At 54.4% G+C, this 14,094-nt stretch overlaps 1 protein-coding gene across 1 annotated transcript in view; it reads left to right on the forward strand.

Moving 5' to 3' along the window:
- The first annotated feature begins 2,471 nt into the window (after nucleotides 1–2,471).
- SHISAL1 (shisa like 1) overlaps nucleotides 2,472–14,094 on the forward strand; it is a 37,879-nt gene continuing 26,256 nt past the window's right edge. Inside the window, exons 1-2 of the mRNA XM_003783120.1 lie at nucleotides 2,472–2,538; nucleotides 5,806–6,019. Of these exons, the coding sequence (XP_003783168.1) occupies nucleotides 2,472–2,538; nucleotides 5,806–6,019 (281 nt within the window). The remainder of the gene's footprint in view (nucleotides 2,539–5,805; nucleotides 6,020–14,094) is intronic.

Here is a 14,094-nt window from a genome sequence, read left to right on the forward strand (position 1 = left end):
CAGGGGAAACTGAGGCCCTGGAGGCCAGGCCGGGGCCAGGCTGTGAGCATCATGTCTTTATCTGGCCTGAGTCTTGCCGTCTCTTTACTCTGAAGTTTCCAACCTCTGAGTGGCCGGAGTGGTTTCCCCTTCTGGCGGTCCGGTGGCCCTAGCTCTGCCCCGACTAAGGCAGAATTCAGAGCTGCCTTGGGGCCTGAGCTGGTGTCTTCTCTGCTCTCTCTAGCAGCCAAAAGCAGGTGCCCAAGTATGTCGGGGCAGTCAGAGGGGCTCACTTCTTTGGGCTGCGTGTGGTCATTCCCTGTGTCCTCCTTAGAGCCGTCTCATCTGGCAACAGATCTCTGCGGCCTTGTGTTCATTTCTGCCACTGGCCCCCGGGGTGGAGGGCCTCTCGGGTGTGGACAGTGGAAACAGGATGGAGGGGCAGATGGGGGGAAGGGGGCAGCTCAGCCAGGCCAGAGGCGTCCCAGTACCTCCCCCACCTCCAGACATGGGACCCCACCATCCTCAGATCCTACCCCAGGTGCACAGGCGAGCATCCCACCTGCACATCCCACCCCTTCCTTGGAGCAGTCCCCAGTTGCCTTGGCATAAAGAATCACAAACCGGTGGTATAAACTACAGAAATGTACAGCCTCGCAGTTTGGAAGCCAGGAGTCTGAGGCCAGGGTGTACACATAGCTGGTTCCTACTTGGGCTGGGAGGGAGGAAATGCTACAGGCCTGTCCTACCTTTAGTGGCCTGCAGGCCAGCTCCGGTGTTCCTAGGCATGTACATGTCACACTAATCTCTGCCCCCAACTGCATATGATGCTCCCCTGTACCTGTGTGTCTGTGCCCAAATTTCTCCTTTTTATAAGGACACTGGTCACGTTGGATAGCCCACCACCCCCCACTCCAGAGTGACCTGATCTTAACTAATTATCTCTGCAATGACCCTATTTCCAAACAAGGTCATATTCTGAGCTACTGGGAGTTAGGACTTCAACCTGTAAATGGGTAGGGGGTTACAATTCATGGGAAGGCTGCACTGTTTATATGGAGGACACTCAGGCCACCTCCCCAAGCCTCCATTTCCCCAAAGTAGCAGCCAGCTTCCTCCCTGTTCCCACCTCAGGGAGCACCTGCTTCCCCTTTGGTCTGCAACACCTTTATCCAGAGAGCCACAGGACTCTCTTCTCTCCTGCCACACTCAATCCCTGCTCAAACTTCACATTCCCAGAGAGGCCCTCCCCGACCTCCTGGGCTAAAGCAGCTCCCACATCACCATTCTCGGCACCCCTGGCTCACCTGCTTTATTTTCCCTCAAAGCACATTTAAAAAAAAACTCTATTGTGGTAACCTGAAGCGTGACACTGAACCACGTGCTTTAACCTCCCTTAGGAGCACGGTCCAGCACCCTCACACTGGCAGTGGACGGCAATCCCACCATCACTGCCATTCAGCTCCAAATAGTTTCATCTTCCCAAACTAAAACAGTCCTGGTTGAGCACCAACTCCCCAGTGCCCTTCCTTGCAGCCCCGCAACCCACTGTTCTTCATGCTCTTGCTGTGAACCTAACTACTCCAGGGGTGTCTGTGCATGGAGTCTGGCGGGGTTTGTCTTTGTGCGTCTGCCTCATTTCACTGGCACAATGTCCTCTAGGTTGCAGCAGGTCTAACCAGGGTGTAGCCGGTGTCAGATTTCCTTCCTGTTTAAGGCAGAATAATATTCCATTGTGGGTGCCCACTGCATTTTGGTTATCCATTCATCCATCTGTGGGCACTTGGGTTACTGCCCTCGTTTAGCTAATGTGAATGAGGCTGCTGCTGTGAATTGGGGTGTACACACGTCTGTTGGAGTTTCTGCTTCCAGTTCTTCAGGGCGTGTACTCAGAGGCCAGCAGCATTTTAAATATTCATTGTTTGTGTACCGCCAGCCTTCCTCCCTGGAACGCAGCAGCAAGCAGGAGGCAGGCCGTTTCTATTTTGTTCATTGCTGCGTCCCTCATGCCTGGAAAGGGGCCCAGCACAGTGCAAATGTGTGGAGGGGTTGATGGAAGTCACCACTAGTGACAAAGTGGGGAGACCTGAGTTCTGGGAGTCCCCATGGTGACTGAGGTGGCCTGGGCATCCTCACTCCTGTGATTCCAGGCGTCTGTCCACCAGCATCTTGCCCGCTGGTCACTTCCACCACCTGAGCCATCCACCCTCCTTTGATTAAGTCCCATTTTTGCTGTGAAAAGAAAAGGAGGTGACAGTTGGCTGGTAGGGGAAATTCATTTGTTCCAGAAAGGAAATTGGGTGGCAGCATCTCCATCATCTGAGCCCGGTTCCTGCTCCCAGCAAACTTGCTTCTCTGCCGTCGCCTGCCCGGCCCCCACCTGCCCGGCCCCCACTGGGCAGCCAAGCTGGTGTCAGATGAGACAGCCCCACCCAGCCTCTCCTGGATCTCGTTAAACAGGCAGTTCTGGACGGATCGATGCAAGCCAAACGATGACCAGTTGTGGCCAGCAGTCCCTGAATGTGCTCACCGTCCTCTTCTCGTTGCTGTTTTCTGCAGGTAAAACCTCCGTGGATGTTCAGCGGAGAGGGGGCAGCCAGGGCTGGGGGCGAGCGGGCCCTCCCTGGGGTTGGTGCTGGCCCATCTGGGGTTCTGGGGGCCAACAGGGGCCTACCTTGAGTCCCCCACCCCACTGGTTTCCCTGGTGATGAGCTGGTTTGGGATGAGGACCCACTGTGTGCCACAGCCCTGTGAGCTTGTCATGGGTGTTCAGCTGGCTGCTGGGGGCTCTCGGACAAGCCCCGACACCCAGTCTCTCCTTCACCCCTGCAAGTTGAAGTTAGGCAGTGTGTAGTCATCCCAGTTTATAGATGAGGAAACTGAGGCTGGAGTGGGAACTGACCTGTCCGAGTGACCTTAGCTAGTGGAGCCTAGCCAGGCAACAGGATGATGCTGGGCTCAACCTGTAGGCACCGGAGCAGCCTCCAGGGCTGTCCCTGTGATCCTAGCTGGGGTTACACAGGTTATGGAGATAAGCATAAGGCAAGTTCTTTGTTCCTCCAAACTAGGATAACTGACAGGAGAAGTCCCCTGGCCCCCAGTAATCCCAGACAGCAAGGGTGGCCCGGGCCAGGGTCTGTCCTGACCCAGGAGTGCTTCCTGTCTCGTCTCTCCCCCTCTGTGTCTCTGTCTTTCTGTTTCTCTTGCAGTCGTCTTTGTTTCCCTCTCTCTGTCTCTTAGTCTGTCTCCCTCTGTCTCGGCCTCCATCTCTTTCTCTGTCCCCCTCTGTCCATTTGTCTCTCTGTCCTGGCTCATGCCCCCATGCTCTGGCAGGCCATGGACCTGGGTCTGGTGCGTTTTAGCCCTTGTCCCTGGGATATAGCTCAGAGGGAGGCCGTGAGAGGTTTGGGGATGCTGGGAAGGACTCCCGGGACAGCAGAGCCGAAACCAAGCCCCGGCCAGCGGTCTGAGGGCCACGGTCCACCCAGCTGCATCCCTCTACTTCAGGAGCTTCCTGTGCATTGGCCCGCTGGGTTCTCACTCCTCCATTTACAAATGAGGAGCCTGACACCCAGAGAAGGAGTGCATTCTGCTCGAGGTCACACAGTCAGGGCAGAGCTGGCCATTAAAGGAGATCTTTCCGGGACCAGGAGTCCCACTGGGCTCTTCACTCAGGGGTGCATTCCTAACTCAAGGCTCAGGGACCCAAGAGCACTGCCCACCCCTGGGTGTCCCTTCCCTGCTTGGGCTGGTTTTCCTGGCGACCCAGAACCCACTGGCCTCCTACTGGGCATCCATCACCATCCACTGAAAGCGGAAGTTGCCATCCCTACTCCCCGCATCTGCTCACACCCTCTGTGCTCTGCTGGTTACAGAGGCCTCCTAGTTGTTGCCAAAGGACCAAAGCCAGTGGCACTGACTGTCCAGTAGGGGCTGAGAGGGGGCGCTGGGTGCTGGGCAGGGCCCTTCTACCTCCCCGTCCCTCACTGGGACTCTCCTTGCCACTCCCAGACCCCCACATATCAGGATCCTCCCAAGATCTTAAGGCCCAGCTCAAAGGCCACCTCCTCCATGCTGTCTCCCCACTCTGTGCCCTCCCCACATCCTGGAACGGTCTCTTGGGCTGATCCCAGGCCTGAGCCTGACTCTTTCACTAGCATCACAGGTGTGCCTGGTCCCTCCCCAGTGCTCACGGGCTGACTGTGAGTAGACACAGGTAGGGCTCCCCATGGCCTTGGGCAGAGGCCTGGCCTGTGGCTGGAATTGCCTGCCTGCCCCTTGCCTCCAGCACCTCCTCCTTCTAGTCCTGTGGGTCTCAAATTCCAGAAGGGCTTGTAGGACAGATTGTGGGTCCCGCCCCAGATCTTCTGATTTATAAGGTCTGCTGAGGGGCCCTGGAATCCACATTTCTGACAAGCCCCCGGGGGTGCAGGGCGTGGGGGAGGGAGGATGCCAACAGGGCCGGTCAGGGACTGTGCTCTGAGAACTGGGGCTCGGAGCTCAATTTTCTCCTCTGCACACTGGAGCCAGCAGAGTTGTGCAGCAGCTTCTGCCCAGCTGTACTTAACTTCTGTGTCCCCCTCAGGGAGTCTCCTGTCTCCCAAGGCTGAGGAGGAGGAGGAGGCCTGGGGGCTCTCCTGACTCTAAGAAAGCTGGGGCCTTCCTCCTGCAGTGGTCATGTTCATCCCCAGGGAAGCAGGTGCTGTCCTTTGAGGAAGGGGCATAGAATTTCACCCAGGCCACCCAGGTAGTCTCAGCACCCTGGCTCACGAGGGTTACCGCCCACCTGCCAGCCCAGCCCAGTTGGGACTTCCCTGCGGCAGGCTGCGGGCGGCTGCGTGGGCCGCAGTCTAATAACCTCCCGGCAGACGCAGAGCTTTGAACTAGCTGGAGGAGCTGCCACAAACCAGCGTCTTTGTGGTTGGAGAAATGTATTCAGCCAACGAAGCCCCCTTTCAGCGATACAAATTAGATACAGTGATCCCTTTTATGAAGATACTAATTAAGCCTGAAACAGCAGGCCCAGGTTTTTTCCATTGTTATATTTGTTCAGGCTCTGGCTCCCGTTTGTCACCACAGGCAGCACCGGGGGCTGAATTGGAGCCTCCCTTTGTGAGCAGGGGCCGGGAGGGGCCCAAGCAGGTCAGCTCTACCACTGTGAGTCAGGGTGGCCCAGGCAGGCCCTGGGGGACCTCACGGTCTAGGGCACCAATTCAGTAGAGACCGAGGGACTCAGGGGCTACTACTGCTTTTGACACAAGAGGGATCTAACAGGATTCTTGCAGCCTGAACCTGTCCATGGGCCCATTCCAGCCCACCCAGAGCCGGCAGCGGAGGTGTGGGGAGGGCCTGGACTTTGAGGCCAGGCAGGCCTGGGGTCCGTTCCTGCTCCACTGCCACTTATCAACTCAGGCAAATCCCCTTAGGTACCTAAGCCTCAGTTGCCCAAACCTGCCCGCTGGGGTGGCCATGTAGATTAAGTGAGATGGGCCTGTGAGGTGCATAGTCAATTGGTTTCCTAATTGAGCACCTGCTGCATACTGGGCTGTGGAAGGGGCTCCATGTGAGCTTGAGCTGCAGCCCTACCCTCAAAGAGCCCCCAGTCTGGGGGACAGAGGGAGTGTAACCAAGGCTGGAAGCCCCAGGATGACAGGAGCCTGGAGGAGTCCCCGGGAAAGATGAGGCTCACAGTGGGTTTCAGAGTCTTCCTGGGGAGGGAAGGGCTCAGCAGGACCCAGGCGTAGGCTGGCCGGTCCGCATGCCATGGCACCCAGGGTGGTGAGGGCCCCCGTCCCCTGCTGAGCGCCGGGTGACTCTGTTTTCCAGTCTTGTCCGCACATTTCCGGGTCTGTGAGCCGTACACGGACCACAAAGGCCGCTACCACTTTGGCTTCCACTGCCCCCGGCTCTCGGACAACAAAACCTTCGTCCTCTGTTGTCACCACAACAACACAGTCTTCAAGTACTGCTGCAACGAGACGGAGTTCCAGGCGGTGATGCAGGCTAACCTGACGGCCAGCTCTGAGGGCTACGTGCACAAGTGAGTGTCACATGGGGCCGAGGCCCTGCCGTCCCAACATAGCCAGGGCAAGATGCCTCCCCAAACTCTCGCCCAGTACGGAAGCTGTTGGGGGACAGCGGCCAGTGTGGGTGACCTGGAAGGAGTCTGGGGAAGTCTCCGGGAGACCAGGGCTTTTGGCCTGTTCTGACTTCAGGGCATTAGTTTTCTCATCTGAGAAAAGGGCACATGAGACCCACCTTTGAGGGCCCCTGCAGAGTTAAGCAAGGTTGAGTATGTGGAGGGCTCTGAGGCACAGAAGACATCTGGGGCTGGGATCCACAGGGCCCCAGTTCCTCCATTCATCCATTACTCGTTCAACAAATATTAGTTAACACTGTTGACCCAGAGATTAACCCCCCTCAGTCCTTGTCCTCAGGGTGATTAAAACATTGAGAGTGGGGTCCCCTGATGGAGGGGACCACGGGTTTGCAGGAAGAGGAAGAGCTTGCTGGCAGGAAAGCAACAGGAATGCTAAGGGCAGGGAGGATGGAAGCCGCCTGCATTTCTTGCATCATGGCTGGAGCTCACTGCTTTCCCCACATTAGGAAGCCGTTTCTATTTCTTTTGCTGTGAGCTCGCTGTTTATATCTTTTGCGTTTTCTATTGAATTTTTGGTCCTTATTTATTTACAGGAACTCTTTATATATGAAGGAAGTAGGGTGTGTCTTTGACTTCATGCTTCATTTTAATTATTATGTCATCATGTTTTATCTATATTTTCTCTTGTATGGTTTTCAAGTTTTATGTCATACTGAGAAAGGCTTTTTCTACTCTGAGATCATGAAAAATTCCCCTGTATTTTCTTCTTCTTTTATGTCTTAATTTTTTAAGCATCAAATCTTTGATCTATGAGGAATTTATTTTGATGCAAGTTTCAAGGTAGGAATCCAACCTAGTTTTTGATTAGTTTTTTCCAAGTGGGTAGCCACTTATCTAGCACCATTCATTAAATTGGCCATCTTTCCTCTGTTGCTGTGAAATGCATACTTATCATATACCATCACATGCTAAATTTGAGTATTGTGGTGGATTGTGGTGAGCTGGTGGCTTTCACTGACCGGTTAGTCTATATGCTAATCCCTCGCTGTGTTAACAACTGTGACTTTTCATGTTTTAGTGTTTTCCTCTATTTCCCCTGGCTCTTTTGTTATATGAACTTTAGAATTAACTTTCCCAGTTTCTCTACTACCCCCCCCCCCGAATCCAGTGAGTGTTTTTACCTCTGATTGTATTAGATTCACAGGTAAATCTAAGAATTGACTTTTCACGATATTGAATATTCGTATCCAAATGTTGTTCCACTTGTTCAGATTTTCTTTGGTAGCACTTTAGAGTTTTCTTTATAAAGACAGTGTACACATCTTTCGCATTTATTTCTAATAATTTCTTTTCATGTTGCTATTATACATAAGGCCTTTCCTTCCCCATATCCTCTGAGTATGGTTAAGATGGTAAAAGCTAGGGAATTTAACACATGAATTTGTATCCAGCGGCCTTACTGAAACTTCTTACCTTTATGATTTTTTTTACTTGATTCTCTTAGGCTTTCAATTAGTCCGTTTGCAAAACAATGATAATTTTATCTCCTGCTTTCTGATTTTTGTGCTTCATTTTGTTTTCTGGTCTCATCGTGCTGGCTAGTAACTCTCAGGTTGTCTTTAGAATTGTCAGGCTTCTTACCTTCTCCCTGGTTTTAATGGGAATACTTCAAATGTTTTCCCAGTAAGTAAGAGGCTAACTCTTGGGGCAGATGTATTTTTTTACCATAAGGAAAAATCTACCTGAAAGGGATGTTCATGGAGTGACCATTGAAGGGGTTAGTGGCAGCAGCAGGAGGTAGTGGGGCAGAGGTCTGAGCCTCCACTTCTGTCTCATGCTGGGTCCCTAGGGGTCTACCACCATGCTGCCCTCACTGGGGAAATGTCACATCTTCCCTCTGGTTGGGCAGGAGTGCAAACTCCTTGACTATCATCCAATCTCCCCGCCTCCCCCAGGCCAGCTCCTAGCCTTCCTTCCTCAAATGCACGGGTGCTTCCCCCGAATATCTTGCCATCTGCTCAGGCCTTGGAATAATTCTGTGTGTGAAGTTGTTTAGCAAGGCCTGCCCATCACATTAGGGCTGGAATTAGGCCTGGAATTTGACCCAAACCTTCCATAAGACCAAGAACTGATTGCCTGAGGGGGGAGGGCCGTGCCAGGGCTGGGGTTAGGACCCTGGAGTGCTGCAGGTGCCGGCTGAAAGCCAGACCAAGGCCTGGCAAAGCGATCAGGTTTCTACAAGGTCTGGCAACTGGTGTCTGGGATCCTCGCTTGGAGCCCACAGGTTTCTATAATCTGCACATTTACACAGGATTTCACACGGAAGACTCCACTGTGTCAGCGCAGGGGGTCCTGGTTGTGGCTGGTGAGTTGCTGGGCTCCAGAATAGAGGCCTTCCGCCGGGGGAACGGGAAGGTTGAAGAATGAAGTTTTAACTTGCAGTTTTTCTTCTTTAGCCCTAAAAAGCACGCATGTGGCATGCACTGTAGGGGAGGCCTGTGCTGTATTCTCTCCTTGTGCCACTGAGGTCACCTGGCAGCAGAGCCTTGGCCCATGCTGCGTGAGGAAGATAGGACGCACAGTAGCCAAGTGACTTGCCCAATGACAGCAGCCAGTCAGTGGGGGCCCTGGAGCCTCCCCATAGTCTGGACATTGCCTTCATCATTCTGGAGCTTCTCCTCACAGAGGGAAGTCCTGGTGGGGAGAGGCCCCAGGGCAGAGACGGCCACCCTAGCACGCTTTGGGACTGATCATTCCCTGTTGTGGGACCACTCTGAGCACTGCCACTAGATGCCGAGAGCACCTTCTCACTACCCCAGGCCCCCAGCAACGCTTCCTGACATTGCCACACATGGGGGTACAGTTACCTCTAAGAACTGCTGTCCTGGGGGATCCCTCCCTTGTCATTCTCCAGAGATCTTCTCGACACCTCCCTTTCCACAGGTGGGGGTAGGGAGGCAGTACCCACCAGGGAAGACTCAGCTTTCATCCCTGCCCCCATCTTGGGCCTTTCCCGGGACAGGTACTCCTCAGCCTTGTGGAGGGAGGGGTGGTGCTTGGTTCTCAGACAGGCACCAGTGTTCAGGAAGGTGGGAGCCTACAGCCCAGAGAAAAGAGCAGTCTAGACAGAGCTGACTGCAGCCAAGCAGGAAGTGCAAGGGGGACCAGGGGACAGAGGACTGGGATGGGGGAGGTACATGGCCTTTCCCTGATGAGGTATTGTGGGCCCTGGAGCTTCAAGCTGAGTTGTGCCATACAGATGGTGCAGAGATGAGGCCTAAGAGGACTTAGGATGCCCCCAGAAGCCATGGGGGTGCTAAGGGGAGCCCAGAGCTCAGAGCAGGGGCCCCTTCCTGGCCTGGGATCTTGGGGTGAGGGTTGAAGCTAGAGCAGAGGTCAGTGTCCAGGTGGGGCTAGTGGCAGAGAGGGGGTAACTTGAGGATGAGCCTCAGGGATCAGGGGGCAAGGCTGATATTCCAGGTCACCAAATTGGTAGGACAGGGCCTCTGTGTGTGAGAGGACCCAGGTAGGGTCCACCTCTGTGGCTGTTTCCGCACAGGACCTGAAGTCACCTGTCCCAGGCCACATGGGTGATTAACAATGACACTTGAGCCCGTAGGAGTGCTAGTTCTGCCCCCTAGGTGCGTCCAGAAAGCCTGACTCAGCCAGGAGGCCCAAGGCAGATTAGTACCTGAGGGGCTTCATGCAGATACCAGAGCCAGAAACAGGAGCTCCCACTCCCCCAGCCCCACCCTCCCGCTGGTGAATCACCCAGGAGGCGGGGCTGGTGACAGGGGAAGGAGCATGCTCTGATGACTTATTTACTCCTGTTTCTCTGCAGGAACAGAACGGTTTGTTTCCGCTCTGGCCGCCTGGCAGGACGGCAAGCAGAGTGAGAGGAAGCAGTCTCGCCAAGCCCCCTGCAATGGCGAGGTGCCCACTCCAGCCAGGCGGGCACTGGGAGGCTGCAGAGGGCGGGGCAGAGGGCCCTAGACATAGAAGAGAAGTGTACTGCACACTTCCCCATGCCAGGGTCCCACTGGACACCAGTGACAGTAATACAGACCCCGGTCCCAGGCTCTGTCTAGGGTTCCAGGTGGGGCAGGACATGTAGGGGGAGTGGTCAGTTCTCCCTGGGGACAGGAAGAGTCTCTCTGGAGGGGTTGTGGGAGACCCTTAATGTGTGGGCAACCCTGTACCAGGCAGATGGGCTGCCGGGGTGGGGTGAGGGAAGGGAAGGCCTCAGCGTGGGGAGCACATAAGTCATCTCTCCCTTTTTTGTGCATGAAACCTCTGTCCCCTAAAGCCCTAACTTTTCCCCTAGGCCATGAGAAGGGAAGCAATGGACATTTATAAGGACTTACTCTAACACAAGGGGACAGATCACACTAACTCCTTCCATCCTTGTAGAGTTGTTATCTATGAAGAAGCCCCATTCACCAGGGCTGAGGCTCAGAGAGGCCAAAAACTTGGCCATGACCACACAGCACACAAGGAGCACAGTCATCCTGGGCTAAGTTATGCTGGGGTAACGAGCACCCCTGAGTCCCCAGGCCAAAGGCCTACTTTTTGTTCATGCTCCATGTCCCTCTTGGTCACTGAGGCACTGCACGTGGAGCATTCTGTGACTAGTCAGGGAAGCAGTCCCTGCACCAGGCAGGCATCCCCCCAGCAGAGAGGAAAGAGCAGCAGTAAACACACTGGGCTGGTCTAAGCTTCTGCCCAGACGTGGCCAAAGCACATCACTTGTCCAAGCTTATTACCATCACTGGGGACTGACCCCGTTGGGAAGGCCTCCAGAGAGGGACAGTGAGTGTTTTGATAGTGATAGACTTGGCTTCACTAGATTTATCTGGGCCCAAAGGCTGTGTGCCACCACTGTACAGCACTGTGCTGTGTGATCTTGGGTGAGGCACTTTGCCTCTCTGTGCCTAGACCTATTAAGCACTCTCGCTGTGCCTTCATCCCGTGAGCCAGGACTCACTAGGTTCCTTCTCTCCAGGCTCTCATATTCTCTCATTAAGCCTCACGGTCCTACCACAGAGTGAGAAGTATATTTATCCCCATTTCACAGATGGGGAAATTGAAGTTCAGTTTCCCAAGATCACAGAGAGAGAACTTTGCAGAGCCAGGATTTGAATTCACAAAGCCCTGACTGCCTGAGCCTACACCTTAGTCACTAGGGTCACCCACCTTGTCACACTGGCCTGAGGCCACTCCTGTGAGGGGGCACAACGCTGCCAGTTTTTAGACAAGGTTGGCAGAAGGGGACATCTGCCATCTCCCAGCCAAGCCTGATCAGGCCAGGCCCCTGCAGCCAGTGTCTCTTTCTGATACGATGGCCTCAGACTTTCTTCCTGAACCCGCAAATGCATCTGCCTAGTGGGGTGATGACGGGGACTTCCATCTCCTCAGCCCTGGCTGCAGCTGCCCTTCCCGCTGACATAGCTGCGGCTGCTCCTGGGAAGATGTTCAGTGAGATTCCTCCGTTGGAGGTTTTGCTTATTGCTTGGGATACACCAAAAGAATTTGAATCGGTAAATATCCCAAAATATGGTGAAAAATTGCTGTCGTTAGCTTTGGCTGGCTCCTCATCTTGCCCCATAAAACAGCCTCTATTTTTTATCTTTTGCCATTTACAAAACACTTACACACACAACAAAGATCCCTGCATCTGGATGGAGTTAGTTTCCAAGTCACATATTTTTAATTAAATTTCAAAATTAAAAAAAAAAAAAACCTCAAACCCCCGAATCCTCCCAGCTGGCTGAGCGAGGGGCAGACAGGCCATGGGGGGCAGGAGAGAGGCCTGAAGACGGTGCCCAGGGCCCGCTTCCTGCTTCCCAGCTTGCTTCTCAGCCTGCTGCCTCCAGGCTGGCCCCCTCCCAAAGAAGGAAATGGTGCAGGTGCCCAACCCCCACACCCTTTGAGCAGGCCCCTCTCTTCCCTAGCCTGCTGAGAGGGCAGCAGGCTGCAGAGCCCAGCGGTATGCAGGCACACAGTGACAATGATGCCCGCTGATAAGGCATGATGCTAGGAGGTGGGAGCATTGAGATTGTGGTCCATTACGGCTAGAGGGTGAGCCAGGACCGGTGAGCAGCCCAGGAAGGTGCAGCCCAGTGGACCTCTGTCCTCGACTCAACCTTGGAACTTCCCCAAGATCCAGCACACTCTGAGGTCAGATGGTCCGTATCCTAGCACTGCCACTTACCGCCTACATGGCCTTTGACAAGTGACTTTGCCTGTGGGGGCCTCATTTTTCATGTGTAGGGTAGGAATACTAACTCCTAATCATGGCACGGTCGCGAGGATTCAAAACCCCAGGCACTGGCGTGACATCATTGCTGTTATTTCTGTTAACTCTTAGAGAATACCCATAAAGAATAACAGAAACTAGGCTTGGCGCCCCTAGCTTAGTGGTTAGGGCACCAGCCACATACAACAGGGCTGCGTGGGTTCAAACCCGGCCTGGGCCTGCTAAACAAAAATGACAACTACAACAAAAAATATCCAGGCATTGTGGCACCTGTAGTCCCAGCTTCTTGGGAGGCTGAGGCAAGAGAATCACTTAAGTCCAGGAGTTTGAGGTTGCTGTGAGCTGCGGATGCCACAGCACTCATGATGCCTACCAAGGTTGACATAATGAGACTCTGTCTCAAAAAAGAAAAAGAATACAAAAACTAGTGAAGAAGGCAGTAAGATCAGAGCTGCTGACATGTCACCACTTGTCAGTAGCACTCAGGGCATCAGCTGAAATAGCATGGTTAGCTACAGGTGCTGGACCCCAGCCCTGCCCTCAAGGGAAGGTTGTCGGATCTCACAGGCAAAACAGCAAAGACAACAGTGTGTTCTGGGGGAGACCTGCTGGCTGCAGGAGCCCAAGAGAGGGGTTCAACTGACACAGGGCACCAGGGAAGGCTTCCTGGGGGAGGTGACAGCTGAGCTAAGACATGGCAGCAGGGCCATCTGGGTGCATGGGAGGGAGAGAGTGATCTCCAGGCAGTGGAACAGGGTAGACAAAGGCCCCCCAGGCAGGAGTCCCCTCAGGCTAGAGGCAGCCTGGCCACCTCACAACCTGGGTGGCACCTGGCCAAGGCAGTGTGTGCAGTGGTTAGCAACCCCCACTCTGGAGGTTGACTGGCTGTTCAAAGCCTGGTTCTGCCGCTTAGGGACTGCGGGATCTTAGACAGTGTTTTAATTCCTCTGAGCCTCAGCTTTGCAACTGTAAAACAGGGATGGTGATGATAACGCTATTTCTTTCTATGGTTGAAGCGAGTATGAAGTGGGCTAAGGCGGAAAGCAGACAGGGGCCCGAGTGTCCACTGCTGCCTCTGGTACTGTTATTTCTGGGTCCCAGTGGTTTGTGGCCCAGTCTGTGGCCAAGCCACCATCCCCAGATGGTGTCCAGAATGCCCTTTTGCTGGACAGCATCTGCAAACAGCTGCCCTTCCCTCAACCTGAAGCTGCTGTCATGGGAACCGCTGGGGAAGAGCTTAGATCAGCACAGCTCTGTGGGTACTACAGGAGGGAGGATACGGGGGGAAGCCAGAGCTAGGCCTGCCTTCTGGTCTGCATGGACATCCGCCCCTGACCGTGCCCCAGCATGCTAGGTCAGGCCCTGGCCCCAGACAAAATTAACCTCTCCTTTAGAAAGGCAGCCTGGGGCCTGGCTGTCAGCCACTCACACCTTAGTATGAACAGGCCCATCAGACTATGGCAGGCTTCCGGTGGGGGGTGGGGGTGTGGAAAGGAAGTGGAACCCCAGGAGGCAGCAAGACCACAACGATGCAGTTACTAAGTCCTGAGCACCTGTCCCATGGCTGCCCCATGCTAAGTGCTCAGGACATGGGAAGGCCTCCCAATCCCCACCCTCCACCCAAGGACCCCCAGATGCCCAACCTAAGTCTTCAGGCCAAAAACTCAGCCAAGTAGGGGAGGAAAGGATTTCCAGATTGAGAGTGGAAGCCCAGGGCTCAGGGCTCAGGTAGGGTTGGAGGAGTCTGACAAGGGCAGCC

The sequence above is a fragment of the Otolemur garnettii genome, unplaced genomic scaffold, assembly GCF_000181295.1.
Source record: "Otolemur garnettii isolate 467f Iridium unplaced genomic scaffold, OtoGar3 scaffold00007, whole genome shotgun sequence".
In the NCBI taxonomy this organism is placed as follows: Eukaryota; Metazoa; Chordata; class Mammalia; order Primates; family Galagidae; genus Otolemur; species Otolemur garnettii.